Source organism: Macaca nemestrina, chromosome 4 (assembly GCF_043159975.1).
Source record: "Macaca nemestrina isolate mMacNem1 chromosome 4, mMacNem.hap1, whole genome shotgun sequence".
NCBI lineage: Eukaryota > Metazoa > Chordata > Mammalia > Primates > Cercopithecidae > Macaca > Macaca nemestrina.
Window position 1 is genome coordinate 187,272,058 of NC_092128.1, and position 20,079 is coordinate 187,292,136.

The 20,079-nt window shown below is 49.8% G+C and overlaps 1 protein-coding gene across 5 annotated transcripts in view; it reads left to right on the forward strand.

Annotated features, from left to right (window-relative positions):
* LOC105472513 (transient receptor potential cation channel subfamily M member 2) overlaps positions 1-20,079 on the forward strand; it is a 97,141-nt gene that overhangs the window by 36,703 nt on the left and 40,359 nt on the right. For 3 of the 5 annotated variants that reach the window (XM_071095800.1, XM_071095801.1, XM_011725838.3), the window contains 8 exons: positions 2,822-2,924; positions 9,915-10,036; positions 10,275-10,628; positions 14,619-14,756; positions 15,673-15,802; positions 17,209-17,354; positions 18,166-18,278; positions 19,566-19,782. In XM_071095800.1, coding sequence (XP_070951901.1) covers positions 2,822-2,924; positions 9,915-10,036; positions 10,275-10,628; positions 14,619-14,756; positions 15,673-15,802; positions 17,209-17,354; positions 18,166-18,278; positions 19,566-19,782 — 1,323 coding nt within the window. Of the gene's footprint in view, positions 1-2,821; positions 2,925-9,914; positions 10,037-10,274; positions 10,629-14,618; positions 14,757-15,672; positions 15,803-17,208; positions 17,355-18,165; positions 18,279-19,565; positions 19,783-20,079 lie in introns of those variants that run through there. The other 2 variants (XM_071095802.1, XM_024789995.2) reach the window with 2 other exon arrangements.

Here is a 20,079-nt window from a genome sequence, read left to right on the forward strand (position 1 = left end):
ACGTGCACCCTCAGGAACCACGGGTATTGGAAAGGCTGGGTGGAGGTCTTGGTCCCGTTGGTCCATCTAGAAGCAGTTTCCGTGACTGGTGATTTGTGGGTGGCACAATGACCTTGTTTTCTTCTGTGGTTTGTGATGGTCTCAGAGTGACCTCGTTCTGCACGGATGTCTTCTGAGAGCGTGTTTGCCCGGCAGGAGAATAACATGATGTAGCCGCAAGCGTCAGATCAGTCTGTGAAAGCATCACGGTCCGGCTGTGAGCGGCCGCTCAGCTCCCAACGTCAGGGCGGCTTTCCTTCCTTCCCGGTGCCACTGGGACTTGTCAGGCAGGCCCTGGAGCCCTTTCTCTGCCGGTTGATAAATTATTCAGGCAATTTTCAGAACTGAGTTTAATCAGCTGTTGTTGAAAGGTGCTTATTTTTAATGCACTCTCCATAGCCAAGCCAAGGCCCTGAAAGTGGTGCTTTCACACGGAGCTGTCAGGCCTCAGCAGGGGCTTGGCTTTTCACTGACGCTCCTGCTCAGTGGGGAGAGGCTGAGCCACACAGCTGGGGTCAGCGCGCTCCCTTTTTTTTTTTTGAGATGGAGTTTCGCTCTGTCGCCCAGGCTGGAGTGCAGTGGCCGGATCTCAGCTCACTGCAAGCTCCGCCTCCCGGGTTCACGCCATTCTCCTGCCTCAGCCTCCCGAGTAGTTGGGACTACAGGCGCCCGCCACCGCGCCCGGCTAGTTTTTTGTATTTTTTAGTAGAGACGGGGTTTCACCGTGTTAGCCAGGATGGTCTCGATCTCCTGACCTCGTGATCCGCCTGTCTCGGCCTCCCAAAGTGCTGGGATTACAGGCTTGAGCCACCGCGCCCGGCCAGCGCGCTCCCTTAACACGCCTTCTGGGAGTGTCCGTCTACACACTGGAGGAGTTGCAGACCCATCCTGGAGTGAGTGCTGCCGCTGGTGGGCGGCCCCGTCAGAGGGGCCCTGGGGCCTCCCTGCAAGGTCTGACAGCTGTGGCCAGGAAGAAGTTGTCCACCCTTGTTCAGCCTCGCCTTTCTCATCTATCAAGTAGGGGTACTGAGTGTTCCACTCAGACGAGGAAACAGGCCCTGGTGTCCGTATGGGCTCGGACGCTGGGAGCTGCTTGACCGTGTGAGGACAGGGTGGGCTGAAGGCTGGAGACTTTTATGGGCTCAGACGCTGGGAGCTGTTTTGCCTTGTGAGGACGGGGGCTGAAAGCCAGGAGACCTTTGGCTGCTGGATGAGGGTGGAGTTCGCCAGGGAGTCCAGGATGTGTTTTGGAGTTGTCACGAAAGCTGGACCCCCAGGGATGGGGCACCGTTGGGGTCTTAGGCATGGAGGTGGAGTGTGAGGAGCCCTCCAGGTGAGGGCAGAGTCTGTGTGGAAGCAATGAGGCCAGGCTGGGGACGAGGAGAGAAGCAGAAGAGGCCAGGCGTGGCCAGCCTTGGGAGCAGTGGGAGCCATGGGAAGATGCGTTTGTGGAGTTGCCTGCCCTGGACACGGGGAAGGTGCTTCAAGGAGGAATAACTGTAGCAGACATACCTGCTAGGGACACCATGATGGATGGATGGATGGATGAATAGTGGGTGGGTGGTAGATAGATAGATGGATGATGGGTGGGTGTGTGGATGGATGGATGGATGGTAGGTGGGTGGGTGGGCATGTGGATGGATGGATGGATAGATGGGTAGCTAGATGATAGGTAGATGGATGGATGGATAGATAGGTAGACAGACAGACAGATGATAAAATGGATGGGCTGGGCACAGTGGCTGACACTTGTAATCCCAGCACTTTCGGAAGCTGAGGTGGGTGGATCACTTGAGGTCAGGAGTTCGAGACCAGCCTGGCCAACATGGTGAAACCATGTCTGTACTAAAAATACAAAAATTATCCAGGCCTGGTGGTGGGTGCCTGTAATCCCAGCTACTTGGGAGTCTGAGGCGGGAGAATTGCTTGAAGACAGGAGGTGGAGGTTGCAGAGAGCCAAGATCCTGCCACTGCACTCCAGCCTGAGTGGCAGAGCAAAAACTCTGTCTCAAAAAAAAAAAAAAAAGGATGAATTGATAAATACATAGATAGATAGATAGATGATAGATAGATAGTGAGTGGGAGGTAGATAAGTGGATGGATGAATGGTTGGAAGGTGGGTGTGTATATAGATGGATGGATAGCTAGACGATAGATAGATACATGTGGATGGATAGATGGATACATGGATAGGTGTATAGGTAGATACATACATACATACATACATAGATGAAACACACACGGATGGATAGATATATACATGGATGGATAGATAGATAATATAGATAGATGCATAGATGGATAGATGGATAAGATTAGGTAGATAGATAGATGGATAGATGCATAGATGGATAGATTGATCGATTGACAGATAAATCAATTGACAGATAGATAGATAGATAGATAGACAGATAGATAGATAGATAGATAGATAAATGGACAGATAGATAGGCAGGTAGGCAGGTGGTGAGGAGTGGCCCGGGCTTAGCAGGAGGGCCGGGAGAAGCAGCCTCACAAGAAGCTGCACTAGCATCAGGATGAAGATCCGTTGCTCTTGGATTGTGTTTTCCACCCAACGGACTCGCACAAACGTGTTGTATTTGGTCCCCATGAATCTTCATCCACACTGTCTAAGGCAAGAGGAGATGTGGTGGTGTCCTGACCACAAGGGCAGGCAGGACCCCGGGCTCTGGCTGTGTCTGGGGCCTCAATTCTGTGTGTCTTGGAGGAGGCAGGGGTTCAGGGGTCACTGTGTGTCTCACTTGGAAAATGCTTGTTGCAGATCCAAGATATTGTCCGGAGGCGGCAGCTGCTGACTGTCTTCCGGGAAGGCAAGGATGGTCAGCAGGATGTGGATGTGGCCATCCTGCAGGCCTTGCTGAAAGGTGAGGGTCAGGGAACATGGGGGGAATGGGGTGGAGGCCAGAACGTGGGCTCTGACGATGCTAAGTTCTAGTCTCAAAGTGCCATGATTCTGGGAACCAGAATATTCCTCCTTGGTCAGAAACCCTGACCAGAGGGCAGCTGGTGATGGGCAGGTGGGCGCCTGCCTGTCACCTGATGTTAGAGGTATGAACTCCTTTATTTGTAACTGGAATCCGAGTGCAGCCGCTGTCATTTATACCTTTGTGATAGTCATAATTTCTCACAAAACTTCAGGGTGGAAAGGAAGAGCGTGGAAGTTGCCTCTCCCAATTTCCTGCTTGCTGGCTACTTTAGCTCCTCTACCTCTGATGCAGGAAAGAGTGTAGAGGCAGAGCAGGGCCTCAGGAATGGTGTGATGTACTCGAGCTGCAGTGGCTCTCTGTGTAACTTCTGTTGCTTAGCCTGGCCCATTCTCCAGGCCACAAACATCGCTGTCCTCTTCTTATGACACAGGTGAGAAGGCTCATGCCTCCTTGTCTTACCTAGCTGGATTCAACATGGCCAGGACATCCCTGACACTGGGAAGCCTTGGTCTTATACGTGCTCCTCCTGCCCGATGCTGGGCTTCTCACCCTCCAGGGTCAGAGGCCCCAGGCTGATTCTGAAGGGCTCAGCAGAGTGGGCCCAGGCTGGGATCAGCAGGGAACTTTTGTGATAAAGGCCAGACTTTCATCTTGTTTCTGTGTTGATTTGAGACTCCCCTTATCAAGCACTTGATGTGCATAAAACCTCACGCCCACAGTGAGATGGTAGACTACGTATTAGATCACAAATTAAGTCTTAATTTATCTCTCAATAGATTTAAGGTAGATATTATACAAAGTATCTTCTCTGACAACAAGATGAAGTTAGGAATCAATAATGGATGTAAAAGTGGAAAATTCATGAGTTGTGGAAACTAAACACTACCTTAAACAGCCAATGGATCAAAGAAGAAATCAAAAGGGAAATCAAGAAACCAATGAAAACAAAAGCACAACATATCAAAGCTTATGGGACGTAGCAAAAGCAGTGCTATTGGAGAAATTTATAGCTATAAATGCTTACATTAAAAAATAAGATCTTAGGCCAGGCACGGTGGCTCACGCCTATAATCCCAGCACTTTGGGAGGCCGAGGAGGGCAGATCACGAGGTCAAGAGATCGAGACCATCCTGGTTAACATGGTGAAACCCCGTCTCTACTAAAATTACAAAAAATTAGCTGGGTGTGGTGGCGGGCGCCTGTAGTCCCAGCAACTCGGGAGGCTAAGGCAGGAGAATGGCGTGAACCTGGGAGGCGGAGCTTCCAGTGAGCCAAGATTGCGCCACTGCAGTCTAACCTGGGCGACAGAGCAAGACTCCTTCTCAAAACAAAAAAACGAAAAAAAAAAAAATAAGATCTTAAACCAACAACCTAACTTTACAACTTAAGTAATTAGAAAAATAAGAACAAATGAAATCTTTTTCTCCAAGATAGAAATAAGGGAAGGATGCATACTTTCACCACTTCTATTCAACATTGCATTGGAAGTTCAAGCCAGAGCAATTAGACACGCACACACAAAAAAAATCTTATACATTGGGAAGGAAAAAGTAAAATTATTTGTGTTCACAGATGATATGATTTTCGTATTTGTCCATTTTCACACTGCTATAAAGAACTGCCCAAGACTGTGTAATTTATAAAGGAAAGAGGTTAAATTGACTCACAGTTCAGCATGGCTGAGAAGGCCTCAGAAAACTTATAATCATGGTGGAAGATGAAGGGGATGCAAGGCACTGTCTTCACAAGGTGACAGGAAAGAGAGGTGCCAAATGAAGAAAGAAGAGCCCCTTCTAAAATCATCAGATCTCATGAGAACTTAGTATCATGAGAACAGCATAGGGGAAAATGTCCCCGTGATCCAACTACCTCCACTTTGTCTCTTCCTTGACACATGGGGATCATAGGGATTATAATTCAAGATGAGATTTGGGTGGGGACACAGAGCTTAACCATATCAATTTTCTATGCAGAAAACTGTAAAGATTCCACAACAAACCCCTGATCTAATAAATGAATTAAGCAAAGTAGCAGGACCCAAAATCAACACACAAAAATCTGCTGCATTTCTATACACTAAAAATGAATACTCAGAAAAGGAAATTATGAAAACAATTCTATTTAGAGTAGCATCAAAAAGAAAAAAAAATACTGAGGAATTAATTAAACCAAGGGGATGAAAGACTTGTACAATGAAAACTGTAAAACATTGCTGAAAGAAATGAAAGACATAAACAAATGGAAAGACATCCCATGTTCATGAATTGGAAGCCTTAATATTGTTAAGATATCAATACTACTTAAAGCAATCTACAGAACCAATGCAATTCCTATCAAAACCCCAGTGATTTTTTTTTTTTTTTTTTTTGCAAAAATAGAAAAGCTCATCCTAGAATTCATGTGGAGTCTAAAGGGATCCCAAACAGCCAAAATAATTTTGAAAGGGAAGAACAAAGCTGGAAGACTCACACTTTCTGATTTCTAAACTCACTACAAAACTATAGTAATCAAAACTGTCAGGCAATGGTGTAAAGAAAGACATAGAGGACTGGGTGTGGTGGCTCATGCCTGTAATCCCAGTACTTTGGGAGGCCAAAGTGGGCTGATTGCTTGGGCTTAGGAGTTTGGGACCAGCCTGGGCAACATGATGAAACCCTGTCTATAAAAAATATAAAAGCTGGGCATGGCAATTCATGCTTGTAATCCCAGCAATGTGGGAGGTTGAGGGGAGAGGATCACTTGAGTTCAGAAGGTTGGGACTGCAGTGAGCTATGATTGCACCACTGCACTCCAGCCTGGGCAACAGAGTGAGACCCTGTCTCAAAAAAACCCCAAAAATATGTGGAGAACAGTGGAACAGAATAGTTAGCCCAAAAATAAACCCTCACATATATGGTCAGATGATATTTGACACGAATGCAGAAATCATTCAGTGAGGAGAGGGATAGTCTTTTCAACAAATGATGCTGGATAAACTGGATATTCCCATGCCAAAGAATCAAGTTAGACCCTTACCTAACACCATATACAAAAATTAAGTCAAAGTAGGTCAAGGACTTCTAAATATAAGACCTAAACTCTTAGAAGAAAGCACAGGACAAAAACTTCATGACAAATAATTTGGCAGTGGTTTCTTGGCTATGACACCTAAGGCACAGGAAACAAAAGAAAATATAGATAAATTGGGCTTTATGAAAATTAAAAATTTTGTTCATCAAAAGATATTATCAACAGAGTAAAAATGCAACCCATGGAATGGGAGAAAATATTTGCAAATCATACATATGGTAAGGGATTGGTATCCAGAATATATAGAGAACTCCTATAACTCAACAATAAAAAAACCCCAACACAATTCAAAAATGGGCAAAGGACTTGAATAGACATTTCTTTAAAGAAGATGTACAAATGGCCAATAAGCACATGAAAAGATGCTCAGCATCACTAATCGTTAGAGAAATGCAGATCAAAACTAAGAGATATCATTTCAAACACATTAGGATAGCTACTATAAAAGAGAACAGAAAATCACAAATGTTGGCCAGTGTGTGGAGAAACTGGAACCCTTGTGCACTGCTGGTGGATATGTAACATGGTGCAGCTGTCATGGAAAACAGGATGACAGTTCCTTAAAATTTAAAAATACAATTCCTATATGATCCAGCTATTTCACTTCTAGATATATATGCCACTCCCCACCCCCAAATTTAAAGTAGGGTCTGGAAGAGATATTTGTACACTCATGTTCATAGCTGCATTATCCGCAATAGCTAAAAAGTGGAAGAGGCCCAAGCGTCCATTGACAGAAGAATAGATAAGCAAAATATGGTCTATACCTAAATGGAATATTACCGAGCTTTAAAAAGGAAGGAAATTCTGACACATGATACAACATGGATGAACCTTGAAGACATGCTAAGTGAAATAAGCCAGTCACAAAAGGACAGATACTATATGATTCCACTTACATGAGGTCCCTGGAGTAGTCAAATTCATGGAGACAGAAAGTAGAATGGTGGGTGCCAAGGTCTGGGGGAAGGGAGTTGACCTTGGGGAGTTAGTGTTTAACGGGGATAGAGTTTTAGTTTCCAAGATAAAAAGATATATGGAGGACAGCGATGACGGCCGCACAACATTATTAATGTACTTACTACCAGTGAACTGTACACTTAAAAATATTTGGCTGGGTGAGCTGGCTCATGCCTATAATCCCAGCACTTTGGGAGGCTGAGGTGGGAGGATCACTTGAACCGAGGAGTTTGCGACCAGCCTAGGCAACATAGTGAACCCTGTCACTACAAAAAATTTTAAAAATTAGCCAGGTATGGTGGCGCACACCTGTACTCTTAGTTACTCAAGAGGCTGAGGTGGGAGGATTGCTTGAGCCCAGGATGTTGAGGCTGCAATAAGCCTCATGATTATAAATATGATCACAGCACTGTGCTCCAGCCTGGGGGATGGAGTAAAACCCTGTCTCAAACAAAACAAAACAACCCGAAGAAGTTAAGATGGTAAATTTTATGCTACATGTATTTTACATTTTAAAAACATAATGTGTTTTACATTTTAAAAACACAATTTAAAAACATAATGAATTTTATTTTATTTTTATTTTTATTTTTATTTTTTTTGAGACGGAGTCTCGCTCTGTCGCCCAGGCTGGAGTGCAGTGGCGCGATCTCGGCTCACTGCAAGCTCCGCCTCCCGGGTTCACGCCATTCTCCTGCCTCAGCCTCCCGAGTAGCTGGGACTACAGGCGCCCACAACCGCGCCCGGCTAATTTCTTGTATTTTTAGTAGAGACGGGGTTTCACCGTGGTCTCGATCTCCTGACCTTGTGATCCGCCCGCCTCGGCCTCCCAAAGTGCTGGGATTACAGGTGTGAGCCACCGCGCCCGGCGAATGAATTTTAAAATATCAACTTTATGAAGGTTCAGCTTAGAGGCAATAAGCTCCTCCAATTCTAAATGTATTGTATAACAAGCATAGACACCGTGACACACCACAGTCTCCATACAGGACATCTCCCTTACCCTGAATGTTCCCTCATGGCCCTTTGTAGTTAAGCCTCCCTCCTGCCTGGCTCTGGAAGTCATCTGTCTGCTTTCTGTCACTCTAGAATAGTTTTGCCCATTTTAGAACTTCACATGAATGAAATCATACATGATACATTCTTTCGTGTCTTGCTTCTTTTGCTCAGTGCATTGTTTTTGAGATTCATCCATGTTGTTGCATGTGTCAGAACTTCGTTCTTTTTTGTTTGTGAAGGAGTGTCCTATTGTGTGAATATACCACAGGTTGTTTTTCCAGTCATCTATTGGTGGGCATAGATTGCTTCCAGTTTGGGGCTGTTATGAATAAAGCTGCTATTTGTCTTCATTTCTCCTGGGTCAATATCTAGGAGTGGAATTACTGGCCTTAATGTAAGTGTATGTTTCACTTTGTAAAAAACTGACAAACTTTTCTGAAAAGATTGAAAAGATTGCATTCCTTTTCCTGTTTGCTGGCAATGGATGAGCGTTACCCTACATCCTTGTCAACACTTGGTGTTGTCAGTCTTTTAAGCTGTAGCCATCCTAGTGGGCATGAAGAGACATTTCATTGTGGTTTGAACTTACATTTCCCTGAGGACTACTGATGTGGAGCATCATTTTAAGGACTTTTTGGCCATTTGCCTGTCTTCCTTCTGAAATGTCTTTCAGATCTCTTGTCCATTTTTATTTGATTATTTGTCTTCCAATTTTCGATTTGTAAGAGTTATTTTTATATTCTGATACAAATCCTTTGTCAGATATTTTCTCATGGTGTGTAGTTTGCTTTCATATTTTCTTCAAGATGTCTTTGAAGAGCAGGAGCCTTAAATTTTTTTATTGTTATTTTTATTTATTTATTTGTTTATTTTTTTGAGACGGAGTCTTGCTCTGTCGCCCAGGCTAGAGTGCAGTGGTGCAATCTCGGCTCATTGCAAGCTCCACCTCCCAGGTTCACACCATTCTCCTGCTTCAGCCTCCCAAGTAGCTGGGACTACAGGCGCCCACAACCACGCCCACCTAATTTTTTGTTTTTTTAGTAAAGATGGGGTTTCGCCATGTTAGCCAGGATAGTCTCGATCTCCTGACCTCGTGATCCACCCACCTTGGCCTCCCAAAATGTTGGGATTACAGGCATGAGCCACTGCACCCAGCCAATTTAATTAGTTTTTCTTTATGGTTCATGTTCTTTGTGTCATAGCTAAGAGATCTCTGCCCATCCCAAGGTTGCAGATATTTTCTTCTGTTTTCTGATAGCAGCTTTATAGACATAGCCTTTATGTTTGGGCCTATGAACCGCTTCAGGTTGATTCTTGTGTATGGTGTGAGGTAAGGGTCAAAGTTCTTTTTTCTTTTTCCCCAAATAACAACCCATGTTTTGAAAAGTTAAACCAGAAAGAGAGCACAGAAAGTACTTGAGCAAAATAACTTGTCCTGAGAACCAGTGAGGTGGTTGTTGCCATTGAACATTTACAGGCAATTGAGGCAGGATTGGAAATGCGATGGCTTCTGAGTCCTGAGTTTGGATGAGTTAGTGTAAGATGCCTGCCCTCCAGAGACCTATGTCTTCTTAAAACAGGGAGGCCCTTTTCTTGCTCACTGCCCACCTGTTGCTCAGGGGCCAGGGCATGGCCAGGAGGAGGGCAGGGGAAATAAGGGTGCATGGACATGATGACTAAAGCCCCAAGATTCACTGATTCTGACTCTGAAATGGAACATGATTTTGCAAGGCTGTGTGTATGGGAGGAGGTCACTGGGTGCTGCACCTGTCACTTTGAATTGTTGAGAGGCAAGAGCTCATGACACATCTCTGCCTCTGACATCATAAGTCAGTCGCCCTGGAGGGAAATGGCTTTGAGCCCCAGATCAAGGCCCAGTGTGCACCTGTTCATCTGCAGCCTCCCGGAGCCAAGACCACTTTGGCCACGAGAACTGGGACCACCAGCTGAAATTGGCAGTGGCATGGAATCGCGTGGACATTGCCCGCAGTGAAATCTTCACGGATGAGTGGCAGTGGAAGGTAAGTCTTCCTGAGTGCCCTGTGGAGGGGCCCACTGGGCCCACGTGCATTGCACCACTGAAACAAGGGCAGGCGAGGATCGCCTCGTCTGGATCCCAGCCCTTCCCTTGAGGGTGGGTGACCCAGGCAGCTTTCATCCTCCCCAGCAACAGCAGCCCCCATCTCCAGGGTCTTTGAGATCAGGATGACATGGGATGATGACCAAATGCATCCGTCACCACACAATGCTTGCTCTCAGCCTTCAGATCTGCACCCCATGATGACGGCTGCCCTCATTTCCAACAAGCCTGAGTTCGTGAAGCTCTTCCTGGAGAACGGGGTGCAGCTGAAGGAGTTCGTCACCTGGGATACCTTGCTTTATCTGTATGAGAACCTGGAGCCCTCCTGCCTGTTCCACAGCAAGCTGCAGAAGGTGCTGGCGGAGGAACCCGAGCGCCTGGCTTGTGCACCCGCTGCGCCCCGCCTGCAGATGCACCATGTGGCCCAGGTGCTGCGGGAGCTGCTGGGGGACTTCACACAGCCGCTCTACCCCCGGCCCTGGCACAGCGACCGGCCTCGGCTCCTGCTGCCCGTGTCCCACATCAAGCTCAATGTGCGTGCTGGTAACGGGGCCCAACCTGGCCTTGCCCGCGCGGGATACTGCCATGTTCTTAGAGCTCTCTGTTTTTAAAATTAGCTTTTATTTTTATTAGAAAAGACACATGCTCTATCTTAGGCTGCTTGGGCTGCTGTAACAAAATTCCACAGATGGGGCAGAAACTACCAGTTTATTTTCTGGAAGTTCTGGGGGCCCGAAGTCCCAGATTAAGGCACCAGCAGGGCTGGCTTCTGGCCAGGGCCTCTTCCTGCTTGCACGTGGCTGCCCTCTTGCTGTGTCTTCACATGACAGAGAGAGAAGTCTCTGGTGCCACTTCCTTTTTCTTTTTTTTTTTTTTTGAGACGGAGTCTCGCTCTGTCACCCAGGCTGGAGTGCAGTGGCCAGATCTCAGCTCACTGCAAGCTCCGCCTCCCAGGTTCACGCCATTCTCCTGCCTCAGCCTCCCGAGTAGCTGGGACTACAGGCGCCCGCCACCTCGCCCGGCTAGTTTTTTGTATTTCTTAATAGAGACGAGGTTTCACCGTGTTAGCCAGGATGGTCTCGATCTCCTGACCTCGTGATCCGCCCGTCTCGGCCTCCCAAAGTGCTGGGATTACAGGCTTGAGCCACCGCGCCCGGCCTCACCTTTTTCTTTTATTTATTTTTTATTTTATTGAAACAGGGTCTCACTCTGTCGTCCAGGCTGGAGGGCAGTGGCGTGATCATAGCTCACTGCAGCCTCAACCTCCCAGGCTCAAGCAATCCTCCCACCTCAGCCTCCCAAGTAGCTGGGACTACAGGTGTGCACCACCACACCTGGCTAATTTTTAAAATTTTTTGTAGAGACGGTTTTGCCATTTTGGACAGGATGGTCTCAAACTCCTGGTCTCAAGTGATCCACTCTCCTTAGCCTCCAAAAGGCTGGAATTTACACCCTTGAGCCACCATGATTTGCCTATTTTTATGTTTGAGACAGGGTCTGGCTCTGTCACCCAGGCTGTAGTGCAGTGGTGCAATCATGGCTCACTGTAGCTTCCACCTCCTGGGCTCAAGCAATCTTCCTGCCTCAGTTGCTTGAGTAGCTGGGACTATAGGCACGTGCCACCATGCCCAGGTTTTTTAAAATTTGTTTTTGTTTTTGTTTTTTTATGTTTTGTAGAGATGGGGTCTCATTATATGGCCCAGGCTGGTCTCAAACTCCGGGGCTCAAGTGATCCTCTGTCTTGACTTCCCAAAGTGCTGGGATTGCAGGTGTGAGCCTCTGCACCTAGCCTCACTCCTCTTTTTATAAAGAGAACACACCTATCCACTTAGGAACCCATAATGTGGCCTCATTTAACCTTAATTACCTTCTTAAAGACCCTATCTCCAAGTGCTGTAGTCACATTGGGGGTTAGGGCTTCAACATATGGATTTTAGGGGGACACAGTTCAGTCCATACCATACCCTTTCTAAAAGTTCCAAACAGTACAAAAGGTTCTGCAGGGAGCATGATCCGCCTGCCCTGATCCCACTCCTGCCCAGTAGATGTGCTTGTTTTTTCCTACAGTCAGGTCAGTAACATTCCAGAGTATTTTTGTGAGATGCCCAGTGTGCACTGCAGCTGTAGGAGAGTGGATGCTGTAGTCTGCATCCTGATTCAATGGGAGCCCTGCTCTAGTCTCACCTTCATTTAATGGGAACCCTGCTCTAGTCTCCAACTTTATTTAATGGGAACCCTGCTGTAATCTCCACCTTGATTCAATGGGAACCCTGCCCTAATCTCCACCCTGATTCAATGGGAACCCTGCTCTAATATCCATCCTTATTCAATGGGAACCCTGCCCTAATCTCCACCCTGATTCAATGGGAACCCTGCCCTAGTCTGTGTACCCTTATTCAGTGGGAACCTGGCAGTGACTCAGTGTCAGGAATGATGCTGGATTTTGTATTTGTTTTTCTCTTGGGAGTATTTTTTTTTTTTTTTTTTGAGACAGAGTCTCGCTCTGTCGCCTGGGCTGGAGTGCAGTGGCTGGATCTCAGCTCACTGCAAGCTCCGCCTCCTGGGTTTACGCCATTCTCCTGCCTCAGCCTCCCGCATAGCTGGGACTACAGGTGCCCGCCACCTCGCCCGGCTAGTTTTTTGTATTTTTTTTTTTTTAGTAGAGACGGGGTTTCACCATGTTAGCCAGGATGGTCTCGATCTCCTGACTTCGTGATCCGCCTGTCTCGGCCTCCCAAAGTGCTGGGATTACAGGCTTGAGCCACCGCGCCCGGCCTCTTGGGAGTATTTATCTCTGATTCATTAAGGTTTTACAAAACAAAGCATCAGATGCCTTTGAGAAGATTGAGCTGCTTTTCTTCTTTGACCTATGAATTTGGCGAATTATTTTAACAGATTTTCTGACAGTGAAACATGTTTTTATTCCTGTTTTGAATTTCAGCTTGGCCTCAGTGCAAGTTTAATATACTGGATTCTCTTGACAACATTTTCAGGGTGTTTGCATCAGAATGCTTAAGCCTTTGATTGCAGTTTTATTTGGGGAGCTATATTTGTCAGGTTTTGATAGCAATTTTATGTTAGTTTTGTAAAAACCATTTGGGAAGCTTTCTTTCCTTCTCCGCTGCAGGACAGTTTATGCATCTGGAGTTAATCGCTTCTTATAACCTTGGTCGACTCCCCTGTGAGTCCATCTGGGCCCAGTGCCTTTTTTTTTTTTAATTGGTAATAGTTCTAGTAACTTTCTTGTTTATTTTCTGATTATTTTTATGTTTAGGTTCTCCATCTCCTCTAAGCTCACATTTGGTTTTGTTTTTTTCCTGCTAGAAAATAGTCTCTTTCCTCTAGGTTTTCCAATCGATCCATTGTTCCAGGTGAGCTCTGTCTTCACTCTTGAGAAAGACATGGGTATGACTTGGTTTTTTTGTTTTTTGTTTTTGAGACGAAGTTTTGCTCTTATTGCCCAGGCTGGAGTGCAATGGCATAATCTCGGCTCACTGCAACCTCTGCCTCCTGGGTTCCATTGAGTCTGTTGCCTAAGCCTCCTGAGTAGCTGGGATCACAGGCTCCCACCACCATGCCCGGCTAATTTTTTGTATTTTTAGTAGAGATGGGGTTTCACCATGTTGGCCAGGCTGGTCTCGAACTCTTGGCCTTAGGATGCACCCATCTTGGCTTCCCAAAGTGCTGGGATTACAGGCGTGAGCTACTGCATCAGGCCGGGTATGGCTTGGTTTTATACATTAACAATCTGCGCTTCTTAAGTCCAGAGAGTTTATTTAGGACGCTCAGTTGGAATATGCTTAGGAAGGTCCAAAACAGAAGCTCAGGCTTATCCGTACCTGTGGTTCAGGAAGAAAAACACATTTCTTTATAATGAAAAACCTTCAGGAAATCTCTAGGATCCCTTGAGGTGTGTTTTTTACAGTATGTGATTTTGGAGATGTTTTCTCTACTTCTGGGAAGTATTTCCCAGCTACGTGAGGACGTGCTTCCTGGTCCGGGGAAAAGCCCAGCCGTGTAGGGGAGGTGGGTCTGGGCAAGGTGCCCCGTCCTTGCTCGTGTGTGAGCCTTGTCGCCCACCTGGCAGATCTTTCCTAGTGGTCGCTCTGCCAGAGACACTGAAGGAGATTCCCTCAGGGAGAAGACAGTCACTGACCTGTTAACACCCTCCACTGTGCTAGAAGTTTACTTCGTTGAAAGTGGCTTTGATGCCATCAGATAAGACTAGGGAACCTTGAAGTGCCTGGCATGAAACAAGAGTCTACAAACGTTGGTAAAGGAGTTAGATGGGTATTTCACTTTCTAGATGTTTCTAGATGTCTCTAGAACAGTGCTTTAAAAAACTTCAGTGTGCATAAGAATGATCTAGGCTGTTGCTGAAAATTCAGGCTGTAGTTCTCCAGGGACAGTGAGATCCTGAGAAGGTCAGGGCTGGGATTAGGGCTTTCACCTCTAACAGGTTCCTCCAGTGACTCTAAGCCAGTGGGGACCAGCTGGGGCTCTGACTGTCCACTGCTTACCAGGTGCAGGGAGTGAGCCTCCGGTCCCTCTACAAGCGTTCCTCAGGCCATGTGACCTTCACCATGGACCCCGTCCGTGACCTTCTCATTTGGGCCATCGTCCAGAACCGTCGGGAGCTGGCAGGAATCATCTGGGCTCAGGTAATAAGACCGGCTTCTGAGCAGACACAGCTATAGGCCAGTGGCCAACTGGGGAGCGTGGCTGGAGAGCTTGAGGCCAAGTGCCAGCGGGGCCTGTGAAGGGGTGTGGGCATCTCCAACGTCAGGAAGGACTTGGGGCACCCGGAGTTGGAGAACAAAGAACTTAGCTCTAGGCAGGAAAGGAATTTTTTTTTTTTTTTTTTTTTTTTTTTTTTTTTTTTAAAAGACGGAGTCTCGCTCTGTCGCTCAGGATGGAGTGCAATGGCATGGCCTTGGCTCACTGCAACCTCCGCCTACTGGGTTCAAGCGATTTTCCTGCCTCAGCCTCCTGAGTAAATGGAACAACATGCATGTGCCACCACGCCTAGCTAATTTTTTATGTTTTTAGTAGAGATGGGGTTTCACCATATTGGTCAGGCTGTCTCAAACTCCTGACTTCATGATCCACCTGCCTCGGCCTCCCAAGGTGCTGGGATTACAGGCATGAGCCACTGTGCCTGGCCTAGGAAAGGAATTTTTAAATTAAAAGTTCTGCTAAAAAAACTCATTCTGTGGTTATGTCCAGGGCCGAGTCTTGCTGGACACACACAGGCCGGGTGGTGCCACCCTCTGCAGCTCACACTGGTTCTGGTGGGGGCTGGTGCATGCGCTGGGCATGTGCTGTCCATTAGGCTTTGCAGGGCAAGCAGTCCCCTCCCACAGGCCACGCGGGAGCCTGGACCATCAGAGGTTGTGTACTGATTGGAGTGGGGCTTAAATTGTCTGTGTAGATGTGGTCACAGACAGTGATTGCCCAGCGGCCCGCACCGTCCCCAGGCCTTGTTTTCATCACCCAGGGCAGTGTATTGGGTTCCCCAGGCTGGGTCGAGCCTGGCTAGGCCCTTTAGAGTCTCACGGTGGCTCCTCCGGTCCCCAGAGCCAGGACTGCATCGCAGCGGCCTTGGCCTGCAGCAAGATCCTGAAGGAGCTGTCCAAGGAGGAGGAGGACACGGATAGCTCGGAGGAGATGCTGGCACTGGCAGAGGAGTGTGAGCACAGAGCCATTGGTGAGCTCTGCCAGGCACGGGCTGCAGGCCATGGCTCAGTCATGCATGCTTTCACTGGGGTCCCCATCCCTGGGTCTCAGCCATGCTCGCCCTCACCCTGGGGTCCTCGTCCCTGGGTCTCAGCCCCATGTGCTCTCAACCTGGGGTCCTCATCCCTGGGTCTCAGCCCTACGTGCTCACCCTGGGGTCCTCCCTCATCCCTGAGTCTTGGCCCCATAACCACCCACTGGGTTTCTCTTGCCTGCTGCCCAGATAGAGCCCATTTGTTAAGACAGTGAGATTGCAATAGAGAAAGAGTTCAACTCCCACAGAGCCGGCTGAATGGGATGCTGGAGTTTCATCACCCAAATCAGTCTCCCTGAAAATTTGGAGACTTTTTTTTTTTTTTTTTTTTGAGACAGAGTCTGGCTCTGTTGCCCAGGCTGGAGTGCAATGGCACAGTCTCAGCTCACCACACCCTCTGCCTCCCGGGTTCAAGCAATTCTCCTGTGTCAGCCTCCTGAGTAGCTGGGATTACAGGCACATGCCACCACGCCTGGCTAATTTTGTCTTTTTAGTAGAGACGGGGTTTCATCATATTGGTCAGGCTGGTCTCGAACTCCTAACCTCAGGTGATCCACCCACCTCAGCCTCCCAAAGTGCTGGGACTACAGGCGTGAGCCACTGCACCTGGCGAGACTGGGGGTTTTTAAGGATAATTTGGTGGATAGGGGACCAGGCAGTGGGGAGCACTGATGGGTTGGGCCAGAGGTGAAATCACAGTGGATTCTTCTCGCTGTCTGCTGTTCCTGGATGTGGTCACAGAACTGGTTGGGCCAGATTTGCAGTCGGGGTGGCAACAGTGGTGCATCAGAACGCAGGCTCTGAAAATATCCTGGGTTTTCCGACAGTGATGTTACTCCTAGGAAGAGTTGGTGCGGTTTGGAATCTTGTGGCCTCTGGCTGTATGACTCCTAAACTGTAATTTCTAATTTGTGGCTACTTTGTTAGTCTTACAAAGGCAGACTGGTCCCCGGCAAGAAGGGGGTTGGTTTTGGGAAAGGGTTACTATCATCTTTGTTTGGAAGTTAAACTATAAACGAAGTTCCTCTCAAAGTTAGTGTGGCCTGTGCCCAGGAATGGACCTTGGAGGTTAGAAGCAAGATGGAGTTGGTTAGGTCAGTTCTCTGTCCCCGTCATAATTTTCTCCTTGTTGTAATTTTTGTAGAGGTGGTTCCAGCCCTATGTGCCCTCTCCCTGGAGTCCTCTTCCCCGGGCCCGGGTGTTTTGAGACATCAGCCTCACATTTGCCCTGTACACTTCCCTGTTTCCTGGTGGTGCTTTCCAGAGTGGTTACCCTCTGACTCGTCCCCAGGGCTCAGTGATTGTGACCTGCTTCTCTGACGGGGTCTTATGTCTCCGCCCAGGGGTCTTCACTGAATGTTACCGGAAGGACGAAGAGAGAGCCCAGAAACTGCTCATCCGCGTGTCCGAGGCCTGGGGGAAGACTACCTGCCTGCAGCTTGCCCTGGAGGCCAAGGACATGAAGTTTGTGTCTCACGGAGGCATCCAGGTGACCTCCCAAGGGCGCCTTCCAGAAACAGATGCCTGTGGTGCCTTCAGGGCGGACACAGCCTCCTGTTCACGCAGTCGGCACGCACACTCACACGGGCTTCAGGGCCCTCAGAGGCTCGGGGACAGCGCCTGACCCCTTGGCCACCTGCTCCAGGCTCTGGCCTCCCATTTTGCAGACAGGGAAACTAACGTGAAGCAAAAGAAGGAGCTGGTGGCTGCGGAGGTCGCAGTTCACCTCCCCACGGACATTCCTATCTGGGAGCGGCAGGCTTCTTTAGAAGCCCAGGTGGCTCTGGGAACAGTGTCTGCCCTCTCTTCCTGAAGGGATAAGTGGGACACGGCATGTCCTCCCTGGAGACGCAGGGGCTCCCGGGCATGGCTGCCCTCAGCATCGCCCTGGCACCCCTGGTGGGGCCTGGCCCACAGCAAGTGCCCCTTGCATGCTGGGCTTCCTTGGAACTCCGAGCTATTGCCAAGTCCATGAGCTCCCATCGTGTCCTGGGCTGTGCCGGGCCTGCAGAGGGGTCCTGTCCCCCACTGCAGAGCTCAGAGGGGCCAGCGCTCGACAGCCTGCAACTGCGGGGCCTTAGAAGCCAGCAGAGATGGGGTCCCATAGCTCAAGGTCATGTGAAGGGTGGGATTGGGCACCCAAATGCCCCCGGGCAAGCTCTGTGTTTTCACCACTTTCTGCTGTGAGACTACAGGCAGCTCGGTCCACTAGGCACCCCGAGTCCTCAGCAGACAGCTGATGGGCACCATCTGGGGCACAGGGCTGGGCACCACCATCCTGAGACTGCCCCCATCCGCAGGCCTTCCTGACCAAGGTGTGGTGGGGCCAGCTCTGTGTGGACAACGGGCTGTGGCGTGTGACCCTGTGCATGCTGGCCTTCCCGCTGCTCCTCACCGGCCTCATCTCCTTCAGGTGCTGCAGGGCTGCAGGGCTGCGGGACTGCGGGACTGCGGGGCTGTGGGAGGGGCTCCTGGGGGCTCAGGACCTTCCCCAGATCCCCTCGCTGGGAGCAAATCATGTGTCCTCAGAATTGTGCCTGATCCTGGGGCCATAGAGATGGGGGTGGGAAGCAGAGCAGGGCCCCACGTGCTGGAAGCACCTGCCCTGCCCCAGCCCCAGCCCCAGCCCCAGCGCTGATCGCATGATGCTGGGGAGCCCATCCCTTGGCCACAGCAGCCTGGGGTCAGGGAGGCCAGGAAAGATGGTCTCCTGCTCCTGCCGGCACTGCAGACCTGAGCCAGTCTGGGGCTCAGGCAGTGAGTGCAGGTCTAGGGTAGGGGCAGTGAGCCGCGGCTGAGTGCCTCCCTGTCCTCCCAGCTGCAGAGCCTGTATTGATGTAATCGCTTTCCCTTCAGAAGGAGGAGGACATGGCTGGCCATGGTTGAAGACCTGGCCTGGCCTGGTGTCCCCACCTGCATCTCCTCAGAGGCTTGCTGGGACGTTGTGGGGTCTGCTGTGGTTTACTGAATGCTGGATGGAGGCTCAGGGTCTCCTGGAAGTCAGGGCAGATTCAAGACTCCAGCGAGGTGGCTGAGCCCCTTCTGCAACTCACAGGCCATACTGCCCACCTCCTTCCCTTTCTCCTGATGGCCACGATGGGTACCTGAATGCTCAGGAATCCTGGTGGGAAACTGAGGCAGGGAGGAGCAGCTCAGGTGTCCTAAAGCAGTGCTGGCTTCTCCTATGCTGTCCTGAGGGTGGCAGAGCCGTTTCACTGATGGCTGCCTCTGCTCCCGTTCCAGCGGCCCCGGGATCAGGGTATGCCACAGGGGGAGTGTGGTTGGCCCTGCCCCCAGTGAGGATGGTGAGGAAAGCCTGTCCTCATTTACAGGAGGGTGACTAAGGCCTGAGCATCCACTGAGCACCGGGAGCTCTGAAGCTGGGGTCCACCCAAGGCTGGGCTTGGGGCAGGCTGGGCTTCCCTGTTTGCAGCCATGAGAGTCATGGCCATGGGCAGGGTGTCAGTGGGCATCCCTGTGTCCTCACTTTGCTGGGCTGTGGGGTCCAGCCCCACTCTGGTGGCTGCGCTGTGCTGGCTCCGCCTGGAGCTGCTGTTCTGGCCCTGGATCCCTGAGTGCTTTTGCCCCTAAAAGCACATCTCTCTGAGGGGCACGGGGGATCATGGGGTGGCCAAAGCCTGTGGAGGTCAGGACCCTGGCCCTGGCGGTCACTGTCTCCTCTCCACTGCGACGGCCACAGAGAGAAGAGGCTGCAGGGGGTAAGCAGCCCCGTGGCCCGCGCCCGCGCCTTCTTCACCGCGCCCGTGGTCGTCTTCCACGTGAACATCCTCTCCTACTTCGCCTTCCTCTGCCTGTTCGCTTATGTGCTCATGGTGGACTTCCAGCCCACGCCCTCCTGGTGCGAGTGTGCCATCTACCTCTGGCTGTTCTCCTTGGTGTGTGAGGAGACACGGCAGGTACAGCCCCATCCGCCTTTCCACGCCCCAGCCCGGGGCCGCCCACTTGGCTGCATTCTGGTAGGGGACCCAGGGCTTAGAGCCCACCCCACCTAGCCTGCCTAGCCCCTTGCGAGCTGGGCAGAGCCAGTGCTCCCTCCCCAAAATGGGTGGCTGGGGCCCCTCCCTCCTCGTGCCCACTGTGCCTGCTTCCCTGCTTTCCCTCAGCCCAGACATCCTCCCCTCCTGGAGACCAGTTGATCAGCTCCAGGTGGATGCCCTGACCTTGTGGACTTTGAATGGGTGTGTCCCCTCCCC